The 19,335-nt window shown below is 39.7% G+C and overlaps 1 protein-coding gene and 1 long non-coding RNA gene across 2 annotated transcripts; both read right to left on the bottom strand.

Annotated features, from left to right (window-relative positions):
- Nucleotides 1-3,943: 3,943 nt before the first annotated feature.
- On the bottom strand, nucleotides 3,944-12,392 carry LOC118242719 (polymeric immunoglobulin receptor-like). The gene is made up of 8 exons (XM_081701539.1): nucleotides 12,323-12,392; nucleotides 11,848-12,165; nucleotides 11,539-11,637; nucleotides 7,149-7,487; nucleotides 6,476-6,811; nucleotides 5,703-5,813; nucleotides 5,218-5,270; nucleotides 3,944-4,810 (listed from the first exon to the last, which is right to left on the bottom strand). Exons 1-8 carry the CDS (start codon nucleotides 12,360-12,362, stop codon nucleotides 4,430-4,432), a joined length of 1,677 nt encoding a protein of 558 aa, XP_081557665.1. The 5' UTR covers nucleotides 12,363-12,392; the 3' UTR covers nucleotides 3,944-4,429.
- Nucleotides 12,393-15,167: 2,775 nt separating this feature from the next.
- On the bottom strand, nucleotides 15,168-17,515 carry LOC118242731 (uncharacterized). The gene is made up of 4 exons (XR_004777014.2): nucleotides 17,450-17,515; nucleotides 16,316-16,346; nucleotides 15,952-16,001; nucleotides 15,168-15,622 (listed from the first exon to the last, which is right to left on the bottom strand). It is a non-coding gene; the product is annotated as an uncharacterized LOC118242731 (long non-coding RNA).
- Between the last annotated feature and the right edge of the window lie 1,820 nt (nucleotides 17,516-19,335).

The following is a 19,335-nucleotide window of genomic DNA, read 5'->3' as shown; positions in this document are numbered from 1 at the left end:
CAGTCATTCTCACAGTTTTATGTGCTCAGATGTTTATAGTGATATAATAGTTTCTCAGGAGGAAATTTACATTCTTCTTTATTTAACAGTCATGCTCTGTTTAGGTGGGCTTTAAGTAGATCAGAAGTTTGTCTCTGAAAAAATGTTAAAACCGTAGAAGGCATATGGTTTAAACATAATATATTAACAATGAAAATAATGCAATCGTCCCTTCACTCATGAATTATACGATCCACTTTCTCTCTCCTACTCTTCCCCCACCCTGTTCTCCCAGAAGCCGTGCAGTAGCTGCACTGATCACATGCGCTCATGCACACACACCAGTTACAGTCTGTCTGTGGTGTGGTGGCTGTACAGAACATCCAAAAAGTCAGATGTTCTTCCTTCACAGGTGAGGGAATGATGTACAGGTGTGTGTGTGTGTGTGTGTGTGTGTGTGTGTGTGTGTGTGTGTGTGTGTGTGTGTGTGTGTGTGTGTGTGTGTGTGTGTGTGTGTGTGTGTGTGTGAGATGGGGGTGCTGGTCTCATTGTGTGCTTTGCATCACTAAAGCTCTAATCCTAGAATCACCCCTGCTTGTAACTGAATCATTTATTGATCATTGTCGCACAATTTTTTTAACGGTAATAAAATGTTTATATTAATAATTTCAATATGTTCAATATATTCAGTAAGTGGTGAGCTGCTCACTTACTTTGTATTGGCTTATTCATTTCTACAGTGTGACGGTGGCAACACAGATGGAGCGAGAGACGAGGCTGCTAGGAAGTGCTCTTTATTGTCCATAGCGTATACACGTAGTGTAGAACAAAAACAAGAATATAACCTATGAGGCAACGTGAAGCTCCGTCGTATACGTCAGTCATAGGACCATTAATGTGCAGCGGTGCCTTCCGGGACCTGTGGGTTTAAACATCGAGGGTTCGGAATGTGAAACAGGTGAGTATGACTAATATGAAGGCGATTGGGAGCGGAGCAGCTGTGTGCTGTGATCCTGAGCTGAAGTGGGCGTGTCCTTCCTGCTGGATGGCCAGCCACCTGTGTCATACAGAAACCAAAAGTGGTCACTTCTCTGCTCTGCTTCTGGGTCTCAAAGTTCCCTCAGAGTAAGGATGATCTTTAATAGTTATGCACTTCAAGTTAGAATCTATAATATCCTGACTAAAAAATTAGAGATCATTTCTGATATTCCGTTGTGTGCATAGTCTGTTGATCTGTCCCTGCTCAAACATTCTGAACTGTATTGTCTGTATGTGACTGGTGATTTCAGGCTGCACTGTATTTTCTTCAGGTCAGTTTTCTTCACATCACTGTTCACTTTACTGTTTTTTATTCAGGTCAGTTTTCTTCACATCACTGTTCACTTTACTGTATTTTCTTCAGGTTAGTTTTCTTCATGTCACTTATTTCTTCTGTCATTTTCTTCTGTTTTTCTTCTACTGTTTTCTACATTACAGTAGAAGGCACCACTGAAGTTCTACTGTAATGTATGTGATACCACAATCTTCTGTCACATGGGTCTCATTCAGACAGCAGGTGTGAATACTGCTGAAATGAGAATTCAGGTTATCGGCTACTGTATTACAAAATATATTAATCTTCATGAGCATTACTTTAAAATCCTAGCCCAAATTTAATGTGCACAAAACTCAAACTTTCATTGCTTTAAAATTTTTAAATAGATTTAAAAACATTTTTCTGTTACTTATGTTTCTCATTTTCTTTTCACTGGCTGTTGATTTGGTGTTTTGTACCCATGGTGTGCAACTTCCTGACTTTATTTTTCCAAGTAGAAGAACCTACAGGTGTCCGTCCCAGTGGAGAAGTGAACTGCTTTAAAATCAGTGTGGCACCCTGGTTTGAAACCAAGTTTAACTGTGATGTACAGATTTCTACCGCTCATTAGCATCAGTGTATTTGTCTTTAGTTCTCATTAAAGTCTGTCCATCACAGTACAGAGAAAAAGGAAATGTAACACTATGAATGAGGGACTTACCACTTCAGAATTGGCCTCCATTGCACTTGGTGGAATTGACTCTGCTGGGACAGCAAAACATTCAATGGAGTTCTCTCTGTCTGTCTGTGTGTGTGTGTGCGTCCGTGCGTGTGCGTGTGTGCGCGTGCGTGCGTGTGCACTTATATTTGCTATTTGATTGTGTGGAAGCGGTGGGAGGGCTTGTCTACCCACTAAGACACTTAAAGACTAATAGTAAAATATTAAAGACACTATTAAGAATTTTGTACGCTATTAAAGACACTATGTGTAACCAGGTTGTAACCAGGCTGAGGCCCCCTCCGGCGACCAGATGGAGGCCTCAAGTCAGACACATGCCTAATCAGGCTTGATGCCCAACAGATGGGCTAGATCTTTGTAAGCCCAGTATTTCAATCACTCTGTGTTGGGTCTTTGCTAAAGTTGTGAGCCAAGCGCCTAGCTGGTAACTCTGGGTATTGAGGTCTGTGAGCCCTTGTGCTACATCCCTTTTCTGCTCTGCGAAGGGGTCTGTGTTTTTACACGTCCCCTCCCTTCTCCAGTTTTCCCCTCTCGAGTCTGGTTCTCTCCCAAGGCTCCCCTTAGCCACTAAAGTTCCTCCTTGTTTTCTGGTTTTGTTTGGGAAGTTTCAGAGTTTGGTTTTCCCCAGTGCATCAGGGCTGCCATTCTTCCCGCGGCATCCTTTTTTTTTTGCACTCAGTATGGTGTTTAGTTTTTCCTCCCATTTTGTTGTCTTCCATTCCTGTGAAGTGCGATATACGGGCAGGTTATTTTATGGCTGCCATAGTCTAGCGGGAGCTTGTTTGCATCGCAACAAAATGGCTGGGATTTGATTATTTCTCTTGTTTAACCTATTCTAAGATCTAACTGTTTTCACATTAGCTCACCGTCATTAAAGTGTGGTAGCTCACCCAGCACAGTGTGGGGGTCATCACCTATGTGTCCTGGGTTTAAGCCACATTACACTAAAATACTATTGTACTATTAAAGACACTAAATCACTATAATATAAAATATACACATATAATAAGATATGTAACAATTAAATGTGACTTTCTTTTACAGACATTTTGCATATGGAGCTGGAGAGATGTCATCACGACATCACTGAGCTCAGCCTATAGACTCAACTGGCCATTCATCAAGATTGACTGTCACATAGTCTGTTCTTAGAACTGCACTGTTTCTGGCTGCAAGTCTCTACCATGTGGGAACAGCTGAGGAGATCAACAGGGTTTATCTAACCATCATTAATACCACCTAGCACAAGCACTACATACTGTGTGGTGGATGACCCCTCCCCCTAAAGGGCTTAGGAGGTCCCGCTGGCTCCACGCGACCGCCCTCTTTCTGGTCGTCGTGGTGCCCCTCGATCCTCCTCGGCCCAGGCTCCACAGCCTTAGCCCCTCCCCCCAAGAAATTCCTGGGGGTGTTCCACTCTGCCTCCGGAGAAGACACGGACAGCGATCATGGTCCTCTCCCCAATATCCTGGGATCCAGGCGGCAGTGCAGGGGGTGTCCACACACCTCCTGCTAGGAAGTCCGTTCTTCGCCAAGGGAGTAGGCGTCCTGTGGTGGTTGGGCATTGTAGATTTAATGTCTGAATGTAACGTATTTATGTTTTTGTTTAACGTCAATCGTTTCTTGTTCATGTCTATCGTTTGTAATACGTGAGTGCCGCTGTCGTTTATGTTATTAAATGTTCGTCCCTGTCGAAGAAGTCTCACGCCCTGCGGCACTCGGACCGACACACGTTACATCACCACACCAAGTCACTTCGTACACATGTCAGAGCTCCTGGAGCTTACTGCATTTCTCTGTCTCCATTTATCTCTATGCTTTGTCTGTATTTTAACTTAATGAACCAGCAAAAAAAAAAAAAAAAAGTCCAAATTTTATTGAGAGAGAAAGAGAGAGAGAGAGAGAGAGAGAGAGAGAGAGAGAGAGAGAGAGAGAGAGAGAGAGAGAGAGAGAGATTCAAACCTCTCAGTAAAGAGATGTTGAGAGGTTTCAGTATAAGCAAAGTTGTAGTAAAATACTCTCAAGTAAACTGAACATGTAAATTTTACATTTACGGCTTTTGGCATCTAGAGCAACTTACACAAGTGCTTTGACATTTATTCATAGAATGAACACAAGAAAACAAAAGAGGTTTTGTTAGAACACAAAAAAACAAAGGTTTGCCTTCTGTTCCATTACAGCATGTAAAATCCCTCTATTTAAGGAACACCACCATTTTTATCTGTCAATTTTTACATTTTGAAGTAAGCTATGGCAACCTTTGGTCTTTCACCCACCAGCCTGAACATGAGAAAACAAAACACCTGCGCAAATGAACATATACAAGTGGAAGATCCTTTGAGAGAAAGGGAAAGTTATACAATCTATGTTTGGTAAAATGGATGTAAATAAAAGCATAAACTGCTAAACTAGCCTGATCAAGTGACATGTTTGACAGAAGCATAGTCACAAGTGTCCTCCTCCTTCTTGAAGGTCTCCTTGGTAACAGCATCATTAGAACTGTTTGCATTCTTATAAAACTTCACTGTTGTATAAATTAGAGCTTCATCAGACATCCTTGCTGACTGTTGTGTGTCACACACTGAGGAATTCTCAGAGAGAATTATAGCATTAGCCGAAACAGTGTGTGTAAAATCACAGGGGTTTGTGGGTAACTGGGTTTGGGCATAAACAGCTAGGGAGAGATCAGAGGGGTTTGTGGGTAGATTGACAGTAGAGTAGACTGTAGGAGCTCCAGTGTCTGAGACAAAATGGCTTCTGGTGTCTTTGATCTCACTGTCACAGTCAGAAAGTGGAACCTGAGTAAAGAGAAAAAAATGTTGTGACCTTAACAGCAGTGTCTATGAATGAGATTGAATGTTTTTTGTTTTTTGTTTGTCTACAACTCTTTGCATTCAAGTGAGGTACAAAAATGTAGTTTGGGGTCATATTAATGGAATATTTGTCTATAGTTTCCGTGGACTGCCCAGTTTGAACATTGGGTGGTGTCAGGAGTAGCAGGTGTAAACATTATGGTGCTTCCAGAGGGCTGCATGCCAAGTGTATTATAATTTTACTACATGTGTAGAGTATTATAATTCTATTACAGATGTAGTGCACCTGTTCCAGTAGTGGCCTGCTAATGACCTATAATCATGACTCACCTTATGGATGTGTAATACACTCATGACTCACCCCATAGATGTGTGATAAACTCATGACTCACCCAGTGGTCGTGTGAGGAGTCTTGGAGGGACTGACACTTGGATGATGCTGATTCTTGACATTAATCACAAATGAATAAATTGTAATCACATACTAAACGGATGCATGGTATTGTTCACATTTAACAGTTAAATACTCACAGATATTCACATTAATCTGAGTAGGTACTCTTCAAATGCAAATAAACAGTAGAATACTTAGTCATTAGTTAATTGTCTTTAGTTCATATTCTAACAGTGCTCATGCATGTCCATTTCTAGCCAGCAGAGGGCAGCAGCAGGCAGCTCTGGGGTCTAATCAGTTCTGTTCATGACCAATAAATGTGTTTAATCTACAATGCTTACGGCACAGATACATGCTGCACTCACATCTGCACATACAGATCTGAATGTGTTATCCTCATGACAATGTTGATTGATAAGTATTGTTTTATGTGATCATTTTTGAAGGGTGTGTGTGTGTGTGTGTGCGCGTGTGTGGTAATACCCTGCCCCTTCCTGCTTCTCTTTCTGAGAGTCACTATGAGGAATGAGGTTCCCATCAGAAGCAGCACCAGACTCACACAAGCAACACTGATCACAGTGGAATATGGAAATCCTGGAGAGGACACAGAGTCATAATTACTGAACCAATCAAAGTTAACCTTTATCCTGATCATTCAGAAGTGTGTGATGAAGCTGACAGTGTGTGAGTAGTTTCACTTCATACAAGGCAAAGAAATCCACAGTTGCTTCAGATATTGTGGATGTGGTTGCTTTTAAACTGCATTTTGGTGCTGGTGGTTGTAAATTTGAAAACAAATTTAGTGCTGTAAATTAGATGGGAAGTGTAACAATGTTCAACAGCTAATTCAGACTCTACTCATTTAGACAGTTATAATATTGTTGATCAGTCATATGGGTTGGGAGGGCAGTGAACAAATAAAACACACAAAAGACACTTGGCTAAAATCAGACACTAGTCAAATTTACAGCCTTGTCTACCTATAAACACTAGACTATTTTACAGTCTCCAGGTAACCTACAGACACTAGACTACAGCCTTGGCTACCTACAGGCACTAGACTACTTTACAGCCTTTACTACCCAAGGATAAAAACATTTGTTTAGTTCCTGTCATCTAAACAGCATCAACTGATTCTGGACTCTCTAGGATTTGCTAAAATAGTTTTTTAATTAAGTAATTTAGAATGATGTATAGATGTTGCCTCTGCATTGTCAAAACAATAAAGCATTACACAGTTCTTGTTATTTACTCACCTATAACTCTCAGGTAGATCTGTGAACTATAAATCTTGAATCCATGATCAGTTATCCAGTCTGATGTAGTTCCACACCAGTATTCACCAGAGTCCTGAACCGTGACATATCTGATAGTCACAGTCAGGTTTTGCTTTTCTCTGTCATAATACAGTGATATGTTTTTTTTACTTTCTTTTTTTCCTGATTTGTTGACCGATCCTATATAATTACAGCCACCAGTGTCCACTCTCTTGCAGAAAAACTTGGGTTCACTCCTGTGGGATTCTGGGTAACAGCAGCTGATGTTCACAGTTTCTCCTACATAGGCATTGATGGTCTTACCACAGCATGAGCCTGTCAATCATACACATTCAGGTCAAAATGTTTGCATTTATTAATAGTTCTTAATGTTTCTTTTGTTCTAGAATTTGCTATGTTAATAAAAGGGAAATATGCCACTTTAGGAACGCTTCAGAGATCAGATCTGCATCAGCCTCACTTCCCTTACAGCTACAAACCCATGAAAATATTAAGTTTAGCTTAACCTGTATACATTTATATTTTCAGCATTTAGCAGATGCCCTTATCGAGGGTGATTTACAAAAGTACAGTTTAGCAAAATTGTTATTATTTCTGAAAGTTTTAATTGATGAAGTGATTTTGGCAAAATTGTATGTTACATGCTACTAACCTGCTGTTACATTGAGCTTCACTTCAGTGTAGGTGTGCAGTTGATCAGATACATTAACAGCACACTGGTATGTTCCAGTGTCATTTACACACAGCTCTCTGATAAACACACTGAAGAATCCTACACTTCTGTTATCACAAATTGAGAATCTGTCTTTATGAGTCCATGTACTGTTTGGATTTGTTGTTATTTGATCTAAACATGACTGATCTGTTACATTCTTACAGAAAGATTTCAGTTTGGTTTTGTATTCATCCTCATATTTGCACTTGATGGTGACTCCTCCTCCTGCACATGCAGTCACTGATATAGACTCCATATCCTTGGACTCTCCTGTATCTGAAAGACATGACAAACATCCATGTAAGAAATGGCTTCATATTGAAGTTGATCATTTTGTTTCAATTCATCCTTCCCTTTTTCTCAGCTGTGTTTTAGTCTTGGTTTGATTTGTTCTGCACCTTCTGTATGTCACTGTATGAAATTCCCTGGGAGATGTTATCATATATCACACCATTGTGCCACTGATCATCAGTACTGTAACATGTGTTTGAAGGGTGTGATCTTAAATGGGATGAATACAATGTCATTGTAATGGGGCTCAAACCCAGGACAGAGAGGTGATGACCCTGACACTGCTGTGTGAGTTATCACACTTTAATGAAGGTGGGCCCGTGTGCAAAACAGATCTTAGAACAGGTAAAACAAGAGAATAAAAAAACAACAACAGTAGGGAATCTAACCCCGACCACTTTGTTGCAAAGCAAACGAGCTCCCGCTAGACTAAAACAACCTGCGAGTATATATCGCATTTCACAGGAATGGAGGATGACAAAACAGGAGCAAAACTAAACACCAGGCTGAGCGTGGACAAATGGAAAACAAAGGATGCCACAGGAAGAATGGTAGCCCCGATGCATTGGGGAAAACCAAACTCTGAAACTTCCCAAACAAAAACAGAAAACAGGGAGGAACATTAATGGCTAAGGGGAGCCTTGGGAGAGAACCAGAATCGAGAGGGGAAAACTGGAGAAGGGAGGGGACGTGTAAAAACACAGACAACCTCACAGCGCAGAAGAGAGGTGTAGCACAAGGGCTCACAGACCTCCATACCCAGAGTTACCAGCTAGGAGCTTGGATCAAAACTTTAGCAAAGACCCAACACTGAGTGACTGTGTCACTGGGCTTATATAGATCTACCCCAGCTGTTGGGCATCAAGCCTGATTAGTAGTGTGCCTGGTGCCAACCCTTACAGTCACACTGTCATAAGGACACTCAGGACTTCTGTGGCTCAGAAACTCCAGTGGCTCAGAGACTTCCAAGTAAAAGTTGAAAAAAAAAAAACAATTATTTCTATGAGGTCTTTTTGGTTACCCATATTTAAAATTAATTCTGTCACTGTTCTATTGCTTCATCTTCAGAAACTGTACTGCTGTAGTGTCACCCATGCGTCTGTTGTTGCTAACACAAGGATTGCTCTTTCCTGTAGATGTTACTCACAGGTATCAAGAGGAAGTGATCTCCAGCTGCTGCTGGATTCAGCACTTACTCGTTTTTGTTGTCCTGTAGTAAACTACAGCTGTTTGGCAACATGCCAATATCATATTTCTAAGAAGGTGAAAGGCTAGAGGATCTTCCCATTTGGGTTTTATTTAGTAATATGCTGGTTATAATTTAAATGTGTGCTTCACTTTAGAACAAATGTGACTACGAGTATACATCAGCTCCACACTGGTACCTTTTCTTGACTTCCACAGTGAGGCCTCTGATCTTCCTGTTTTACACATTTCAAAATGCATTTCTGATTCAGTCAACACACAGTGGCAATGAACTGCTAATCAAACTATCTTTGAGTTTGTGTTAACTCTTTAAGTCTCTTCTTTGCACTTCATGGCGACTCCCAAATATCCAGTTACGTTTGTTGAGACCCCAGTAAGATCTAAAAATTCACCAAAAGTGACCATCTAAACAAAGACTATATTTGACCCTGCTGATAATAATGATTAAAGATTGATTTTTATACCTGAGATCACATGCAGTGTGAAGATGAGAAGAATGAAGATTCTGAGTTCAGCTTTATGTTTACTGCCTCCAACTCCTAGATTAGATGTGTGTTAGAGATTGGGTGTGTCTGTCTATGTAGGTCCCTGCCACTGTATCTGGGCTTACTAACCCTGTTCATCTTCTTATGGCTTAACTCATATGAAAAAACTCTTATTTCTGTTTTTGAGGGCAGTGAAAAATAGACTGGCATTAATAGAATGGCCTTAAGCCTCTTACTACAGAGAGAGAAACATGCATCTTAAACTGTTTCTCTCTCTCTCTCTCTCTCTCTCTCTCTCTCTCTCTCTCTCTCTCTCTCTCTCTCTCTCTCTCTCTCTCTCTGTGTGTGTTTCCTACCTTTTGATGTCTTCCTCTTTTTCTTTAGCTTTCCCAGCATTATTACACACATCAGAAGAATGATTGTTATTATGACCAAAACCACAAATAAGGTAATGAAGGATCCTAGTAAAGCATTAGAGATGAGAGCACAGATCTCAGTCTCTGGTAGAACAGCAGGGGCCACATATAATATTTAGAATTTATATGAAATCATATGTGCATGCAATACTGCTATTTCTGCTATTTTGTCATTAGAGAAAATAGAACTGATCTGATTCAGTGTAACTACATGTCAAGTTTTGTGGTCATAGCAAGTCAGAATCTTCTCAAATTCCACAACACAAAATAACAGGTACACATGGTCTGGAGGCTATTCACATACATTGTGGGTACAGGCCTTTATAGATACATTTATGACCTTGAGTATGTGTCACTGGATCACTGGCTGTACGGGCTTTATCGGGTTTTGGACCAGCTCGGTTGCTGATAATATAAACCGTTTTTTTGGGGGGGTTCCTCTAGCAGTAAGGCTGGGGTTATAGTTGTAGACATGCAGATGCTACAGAGGTAGTGATGTACATGTATGCTGTGCTGTTATACTGTGTGTGTAAAGTGTGTAGGAATGAGTGTGTGAGGGCGAGGTGACAGGGATGTGTGATATGGTAGAGTGAAATAATGTGGTTTGAGCCAGGCCGGGTGTGTCACGTCCCTGTAGTGACGTCGTTCACGGCCCTGCCTGCCATCTAAACTGACAGAGAGGTTTTTAGCTTTTATTCTTTACCATAATTAATTCAGTTTCTGTAAGTTTGTGGTGAGTTTTGTATATGTTTCACATAAGCATATCCTTCCTAGGTAATAGAGTGTAGTTTGCGATCCACTGAAATGGCTCAGGAACAGCTCACAGAAATCTACACTAGTGAGATTACAACAGTTTCCAGGAAATATGCAATACATTCCATTCATCTTAGAATTTAATGTTAATTATTTTATAAAGATGCAGATGTAACTATTAAAATATGACATTACAGCTAAAACATTAAGTTTCTCAAAAATCCTGTGTTACTGAAGGCTTATTTAGAGACATTGGACAGGAGTTCACTACCATGTTCAGGCAGCCAGATTAAAAAAAAAAAAGTGTTTGTCAGTGAAAAACAATGATTACATTTTGCTAATGATCCTGCATGAATCACAGATAACTGCAGAAAGCCATTATTACAGAGGGTTCATTTTAAAGAAGTGAATGCTACTGTAAAATGCTAAGGACAAACATCTCAGCTGGACAGGAGACATGACAGTTATAGAAAACAGAAGCTCTTCACACTCTAACCCGCAGTGGTGAGTCGCATGGTTCAAACTCATATGTAACCATGGCAACACTTCCTGTGTTTCTCTCTGTTCTATGATGGTGCTGTGCTTGTTTTCTCTCTCATTATTTCTGTCTCTATCTCATGTTAAAGAACTGCCAAACTCAAAGTGTATAAAAGCAGCCCAACATATATGAACCATTAAACTACTTGCCTACTTGGTCCATGTGAAGCTATTCATATTCACAGTGATTATTTGATTATATTTCTATATTCCTGTTGAGGTACTATTTAGCAGGATAGTATCAGTGTTTAAGAATATGTATATATTCTAATAGTAAGAATTAATTTATTGTCCCCTATCTTACACTGGCCACTTTTAATCACACTCTGTGTATTGGTCAAGCAGTGTTTACACTGTCACTCACCAGTATATTCCTCCATCCTCTGATCTCAGATCAGTGATGGTAATATTGAAGACTCAGCCTTCTGTTACATCATCCAGAGAGAATTTTCTACAGCATTTAATGTTTAGTGTTTATTCAAAAAAAGAAAAGCTTACAGTGAACAAGTACATGTGCAAATGAGAGTGGCCTTGCTCAGGGGCCCAACAGTGGTAACCTAGCAATGTTGGGGCTTGAAACAGCATAACCCCTTGTTAGGCATGTAAATAGATAGATGTCTACCTTCTATCTCTGCCTACCTCCAGATGACCATGTGGACTCAGTATACACCGATGTGCTGGGATCAGGTGTTGGAGGGGTGTAGGTGGAGTGTGAGACAATAACATTCATAGGTGTGTCTGAAAGACAGAAACAGACTTCTAAATTTCAAATATTTCTCATATTCAGTACACACAAAAATCTTGTTTTTTATGTATTATAAATCCCTACTTCACATAATTGCCTCAGTTAATCATCATCATCATCATCATCATCATCATCATCATCATCATCATCATCATCATCATCATCACCATCATCATAACTGTCGTTATCTGCTCATCACTCACCCACTTTAACCACTAACAGAATCTCTGTGTAGTCATCACGCAGTGTCTGCTCTGTCACACACCAGTATTTTCCTCCATCCTCTGATCTCAGATCAGTGATGGTAACAGTGAAGACTCTGGCTGCTGTGTCATCATTCAGAGAGAATCTCTTGTCTTTAGCAGTTTTAGAATCAACAGGGATGTTCTTAGTCCGGAAAGTATAACACTCTCCTCTGCAGACGAACTTCATGTGGGTTTCATATCCAGACTTATAGGGGCATCTGATCTGAACTGAACGGCCCTTGTATCCAGTTACTGTAGTTACAGCAGCAGTTCCAGCTGTAAAATAAATCATTGTGTTAGTAATGTACAGTACATGCAGAAGATCCACTGTTATGACTATTCACTTCACTACCAAGTCCCTCTCTGTGTGGCAGGTAAACTAATAATGTGCTGAACCTGTCTGATGATAAAGTGAGCAGTAAATGGAACTCACCTGGGAATAGACTGGACAAGACGAGTATAAGTGTCCACATGTTGAACTGGGTGGTGAGAGTTCTGTGAGAACTGTCTCATAGTCTGACACTTCCCCCTTCAGTTCTCATCACTGCTTAAAGTGGTGTGTGTAACCAATCACCGCCTCTATTCTCTCTCATTTTTTCAGAGCTCTTCTCTCTGTCTTTGGATTTCTCATTTTGTTCTCTTTTCTCTCTTTCTATCTTTCTTTCAGAGTGTGACTGAACTGAGTTCACTGAGAGTGTGACGTAGTCCAAGATCAGGTGTAGTTTATATCTGGAGAGCCATCACCTAAGTCCTAATGTGACCTCACACACAGTGGTGAACACACTGATGTTAAACAATGATGTGAAGGAAGTCTTGGACATGTTTTGTCCAGGTGTTTTATAAACAATATGCATGTTCAGAAAAACAAAAAACCCACAGTGAGCTCCTGCCACTTCCTTTTTCTTTTTCTCAGACTCATTTCTAAACCTCCCTGCACATTTTCCTGTGTGTGTCATTATTTCATATATATACTGTTGTGCTTTCCTTTACTTTAGACTTTTTGCTTTACTGTACATCAGACCAAAGCAGCAACTGTATTGTCTGTGTCTGTGTTGCTATGACAAAGACTAAGGTCTCAGATGCTGTCTGTCCTAAATAGTCTGCCGTAATGACGAACTCATCTTATTTATTTGTTTGTTTCCATTTAGGTTAAAAACATTTCATGTTTTGTTTGGCACATTGTCACAAACAAAGAGCTGTACAGTTATTGGTAGCTGTTTCCACAGTTGTACACTCTGCTGCACCACTGTGCCATTTAGTGGTAAAAACATTTTATGCAACCTGGCATTGCTAAATTGGGCCCTCTGTCTGGTCCCCATTCCCCTGTAGCAATTTTACCCAGTAGAGTTTAATGTATCCAAACTTCAAACTTTCACTTATCTGACACATTTATATAGTACCTTTCTCAACACAAGGACTCTTTACAGACAGAAACCAGCATGTTACAATCAAATCACTCACACACCTATGAGAAGCAGGGACTGTACCCCCTAGAGGAAGGGAAGAGGTTAAGATATTCCCAGTTAGTCAAAGGTCCATGCTACAGTACAGCATACCAGTACTGCCATCTAGAGTTCAGTGAGCATCACTGCAGCTGCAGTACGAGTACAGCTGCAGTAGAGTATGTCTACCCACTTAATCTCTGAGTGCAACAGGTTTGTCAGCATAGACTGTATACCCTAATAACGTATCATGTCTTTCTGAGGAAAAATAATCACACAGTAAAATGAGGTTTTACTTGTGTGTTTTTTCCTCATCTGAATGGTGTGAGTGCAATTAATTTTATGGCAGGGATTTATTAGGCGTGGTGTGGAAATGAACTAAAATATCGTGAATTGTATTGACGAAGTGATTTATGCACATGTGTGATGGTGACCACGTTAAATGTCAGAGAAGCCCTTTGTGCTTGAAATGCAGAACCAGATTTTCCGCTCATTGTATTTTACTTTATTCAAGTTCAAAGTTCAAAGTTCAAAGAGGTTTTATTGTCATTTCAGCTATATACAAGTACACAACAAAAACGAGACAATGTTCCTCCAGGACCATGGTGCAACACAAAACAACAGTGCAACAGACAACATGCTACACAAGTGCAAACAGTACAATATAGTGCAAAAATGTCATTAAATAAACAATAATAAATACAGGACAGGACAAATACAAAATGAGTAGACAATGCAATTATTTAGTCCAGTACACAGTACTGGGCATATGTAAAGCCAGTTGTGCATAGGAAACAGTGACATGCTACCCTGAACATAGCAGTCACCGGTAGCAGCCAGAACAGTTCAGAGTACAGTGCTGGTTTAGTACAGCAAGTAGGATAATGTGCAAGACTGCAACAGGAGTGCATAGTTTATTTGTGTGAGGTTTGACTTCAGCACTAGTCCGATGCAGAACAATGTGTTAGTGTGTGTATATGTATGTATGTACATTTATGGATGTTAAATTGCATTAATAAACCTGTAGTTTATTGACTCCAGTGATGTTGCTTTTTAAAAGGCCTAAGGTGGTACCTGTTACAATAGACTCCCTTGTAAATATGCTCTGGTCAGTTCAGCAGGAGTAGGGTGTGGCTGCCATTTGTGCTGAACTGGGTGTGTCTGTCTGTGATTTTGGAATAACTAAGTACTGAGGGAAGTGTTTTGTGTTATACAGAGTTTAAAATATACAGTCACCGTCTCCTATTTTCCCTCACTTTGTCATTTTTCTTTAATTCACAAGCACACACACACACACACACACACACACACACACACACACACACACACACACACACACACACACACACACACATATGCGCATGCAAACACATACACATACAGTAGGCATACATTTCACATAATTTCTTGTTAGAGTCTGTCTTAGGCACCCTGTTATTAGATCCACTTGGACAATTTATTTTAGCTTGTAAAAGGTTTTTTACACACGAAAACCTTTAATATATCAGAAAGCATATTAATATAAAAAGCATATTATTTCCACCAGATGGCACTGTTTCCTCCTGAACTCATCAGGTAAATTCCACTGCCACAAAAACAGAACAAACAGAATAACATTTACATGATACATGTATATTATTATATTATTACTGAGAGTCCTGTGTGCAGAATCAGCTCACTGGCAAACGTTCCTTTGAGAGTTTTAAACAGTGCAGTACTGCCAGCTCCACAAGTTGAGTAAGGAGATCCGAATACCTACAAATATTTACTCTTCTCACACTTACCCTGAGTGTTGTCTTCTCCCCACACTTACTCTGAGTGTCTTCTGCTCACAATTACTCTGAGTGTCTTCTGCTCACAATTACTCTGTGGCTTGCACCTCCCCAGATCAGCTGTGCATAGACTGTTATGATAGCTATGCAGTTTTTAAGGGAAGAGTTTTTCTGAGTTGTCAACTGTTTGCAACCTTTAAATGGATGATTAAATGAGCCATTGTTCAGTCTTATGTGTTGCTCTGTTGATGACTGTGGACAGACTGGGTTTTTTGGTTACACTTAGAAGGTCATTTTGGAGTAAATCACAGAGTCCTCAGCTTCATTGGAGTTTAGTGCGTGGGTTGTGCTTTGCTAAGACACATTTACAGTGCAGTATGTGATGGAGTCAGACGGTTCATCTACACTGGAGTAGATTACAGTGTGTGAAGACCCCACTGTGGTGTAGACAGTGGTGAGTGTGGACGTTACTGCAGTTCTCAGCTCCTGATCTTCAATCTCCTGATAGATGCACTCATTCTGCAGAAGAACAATTTGTGTAAAGATTCTATCTATGTTCATCAATACAGTCAAGCTAAAGTATGTTGAAACCTTCTACATTACTGTGGAATTGTTATAGCACAAATATTGTAGCTATAGAGAAGTTTGCATAGTACCACTTTACTCAGTGTTCTGCAGCCATTTTAAATGCATATCTAGTCTCCTTAATAGATTGAGTGTCCTTCAGAAACATTAACAAAATTCTGGGAGAGAGTAGGTATACAACAGTATTAGCATCACATTTGACTTTGTCCTCAGTACTGTCCCTGTCCACTGGATGGCATGTGCTTTAGATCAAGGCCTGATACCTGTCTAGTGGTGATTGGCATTGAACCTACAAGGATCAGCTCTGTCATGCCTGCAAAACAACAAGAGAAGTTATATTATTATCAGATAGCAATGTACAGAGTGTATTTTTTTTGTGTGTGTGTGTGTGTGTGTGTGTGTGTGTGTGTGTGTGAGTGTGCGTGTGCGTGTGAGTGTGAGTGTGAGTGCGTGTGCGTGTGCGTGAGCGTGAGCGTGTGTGTGTGTGTGTGTGTGTGTGTGTGTGTGTGTGTGTGAGCCCATGTATTTAACTAAAATGGCAACATGCATCCTTAGGCTGGAGGTCTTAGTTTATAAAAGTTTTATGTGTGTAAAAACACATGCGAAATTGATAAAACGCAGAAATACCTGTTTAAGTTGATCTTCCTAATCCACTGAGCTTTAAAAATGAGAAACATTTAGTACACACAAACATCTTCTTTACACATGTATTTAAATACATGTTGTCATTTGTGCAGCTTGTTTTTTTATAAATCATCTGCAAGACCTCTGTCTACATGTACAAATTAGGACTTATTACAAATTATTATTTTAGTGGTAAAGGTTGACTTCTTGTAATGCCTGACAGCTGATGTTGATCATTATTAAAGACCTCCATTCACTGAATGATGCTGCTAGTAGTTTGGCTTAGAAGAAGGACTTACTGATCAAACTGTTTTTCAGTTGTTTCTAATTACACCAGGGGTTATTGAAGCATTCTGAGGTCAAATTGTTATCATCAGTACTGAAAAATTGCCCAAGGACCAATCTGGATTTAAATCTTGATCCTCAACCCAGCTGTTTTCAAAGAGAATATACAGTGCATTCAGAAAGTATTCACAGCACTTGCCTTTTGCCAGATTTTGGATTAAATTCATTTTTTCCCTCATAATTCTACACACAATACCCCATAATGACAAAGTGAAAAAAGTTAGTTTGGAATTTTTGCAAATTTATTTTTTTTTAAAAATCACATGTACATAAGTATTCACAGCCTTTGCCATGACACTCAAAACTGAGATCAGGTGCATCCAGTTTCCACTGATCATCCTTAATAGAACTGTAGCCTTTATACCAAGATAGACCTAGTACCAGAGTAAGAGCTACACAGATTATAGTTACCCCACCACCCACAATTTAAAACTAATAATAATAATATTAATAATACTAACCTGTAATAATAACCTGCTGTACAGTACTAGGATTTATTCTATGAGTAAATGACAAAGCACTTTTGTAAGTCGCTCTGGATAAGAGCATCTGCTAAATGCCGCAAATGTAAATGTAATAATAATAATAATAATAATAATAATAATAATAATAATAATAAATGTCCTGGAGTGCAGTCAAATGGAGGTGATAACCCATCAACATGGTTATGTGTCTAATAAAGTGACCAGTAAATGTATAATACTGTAAATAATACTGGTTTCAACTGCAATACTTATAAGATGAACTTATATGCTAAATTAGTATTTCCAAAATAAGTTCAAGTTTACTTACCATCATGTAACCATATTTGCAATGATGAGGGACCATCTTCATTCTTTCGCATTTACTGAATTTAATTTTTTTTTCTAAAGGCTTTCCCTTTGTATCCATTTTATAGGTTTTAGTGGAGTCTTCTTTGTCTCCATAATATAAACCTTCCAAATCTATTTATTTAGTAAACTCATCATAGCAGTTCACACCATATGCATCACATCACCGAACTAGTGTGTAAGACACCAGAAGACATTCTGTCTCAGACACTAGAGCTGCTACAGTCTACTCTACTGTCAGTCTACCCACAAACCCTTCTGGTCCCTTTCAAGCTGTTTATGACCAAGTCCAATTACCCACAAACCTCTGTGATCTTACACATACTGGTTCTGCTAGTGCTCCACTACCATCAAACTCTCCTGATCAGGACACTTATTGTACAGCTCAATTACCCACACTTCTCTCTGATTCCTCAGTGTGTGATACACATCAGTCAGAAGGGTTGTTTGCAGAAGCTCAAACTTATGCATCAGTGAAGTTTTGAGAGAATGCAGACAGTTTTAGTGATGCTGTGACCAGGGAGACCTTCAAGGAGGACTCGTGTGAATATTCCACTGTTAATCATGTCACAGCATGGGTCTAGGCTTGCATTTTTAATTGGTTACCCTTGCATTCTTTCATGTTTTTATGAAGACTGTGTAAGGGAGAGGGGGAGGGGCTGGGGATGAGAGCTGGAAGTACAAGTCACCAGTGTGCTGCCCTGTCTGTTACCTGCAGCACTGTCAGTGGTACGGGGGCAGAGAAACAGCAGCATGTTTGTGTGGATTCTGCCTGGATCATTTGAATGCTTCTAGAAGCCACAATAAGAATCATACAATCAATCAACCAATCAATTATTTACAAGAAGATAAGGCCAGCCAGCCTGTGCTGTTCTGAGCCAGAAAGTCTGTACTGCCATTTAGAGCACAAAGTGAGTAAGTTACAATGATCACCGTGGTAGAAATACATGATTCATTAGAAACAGGGACGATTCTAGGATTAAAGCTTTGTACATTTTAACATTATTTTGGACCAGCATTCCCAGACTTGGGAATGACTGACTTTTTACAGCCACCACACCACAGACAGATTGTAACTGGTGTGTGTGCATGAGCGCATGTGATCAGTGCAGCTACTGCACGGCTTCTGGAAGAACAGGGCGGGGGAAGAGTAGGAGAGATAAAGTGGATCATATAATTCACGAGTGAAGGGACGATTGCTTTATTTTCATTGTTAATATATTATGTTTAAACCATATACCTTCTACGGTTTTAACATTTTTTCAGAGACAAACTTCTGATCTACTTAAAGCCCACCTAAACAGAGCAGGACTGTTAAGTAAAGAAGACTGTAAATTTCCTCCTGAGAAACTAGTATGTCACTGTAAACATCTGAACATATAAAACTGTGAGAATGACTGAGAATATCACATAAAGCTGATGTCTGAGCTCCCAATCTATAATTGTATGCAGTGTCCACTTGGGGTCTTTTCTTTGGAATAACTGCAGCTGAGGCGTATGGCTCTTCTTACATGCCAGACTTTGTAATGGACTTTCCACAGCATGAAGGTCAATTATGAACAATCTGATAAATATTCTAATCAAATAACAATTATTAATAATCACTGCATATCCTGGCACTTAATATGCCAATCAAAGGGACCTACATGAGATATTTTGCTATTCTAATATTAGCCTGTCTGATAAAACATCAGTCAAAGAGAGTGTGAGATGGATAAATGAGTGACACATGTCTCTATATGATGATAGAGTCCTGATCTGCTACATATCTGATGGTCACTGTGAAGATTTGCTTTGTTCTGGTCTGTACTGGTGAGCTGAATCAGACTGATAACCTGATCATGGATA

The sequence above is a fragment of the Electrophorus electricus genome, chromosome 18, assembly GCF_041902795.1.
Source record: "Electrophorus electricus isolate QZ-2024a chromosome 18, ASM4190279v1, whole genome shotgun sequence".
NCBI classification, from domain to species: Eukaryota; Metazoa; Chordata; class Actinopteri; order Gymnotiformes; family Gymnotidae; genus Electrophorus; species Electrophorus electricus.
The sequence above is the reverse complement of the archived record's forward strand: the minus strand, read 5'-3'. Positions and strand labels throughout refer to the sequence as shown.

What these genes read in the sequence shown, in the direction of transcription:
- LOC118242719 (XM_081701539.1), bottom strand. Translation starts at nt 12,362, where the DNA reads ATGTGGACACTTATACTCGTCTTGTCCAGTCTATTCCCAG. An exon ending in TCTGTTAGTGGTTAAAGTGG is followed by an intron (nt 11,638 to 11,847) that starts GTGAGTGATGAG and finishes TCTGTCTTTCAG; the next exon opens with ACACACCTATGAATGTTATT. An exon ending in GAAGCTCAATGTAACAGCAG is followed by an intron (nt 6,812 to 7,148) that starts GTTAGTAGCATG and finishes TATGATTGACAG; the next exon opens with GCTCATGCTGTGGTAAGACC.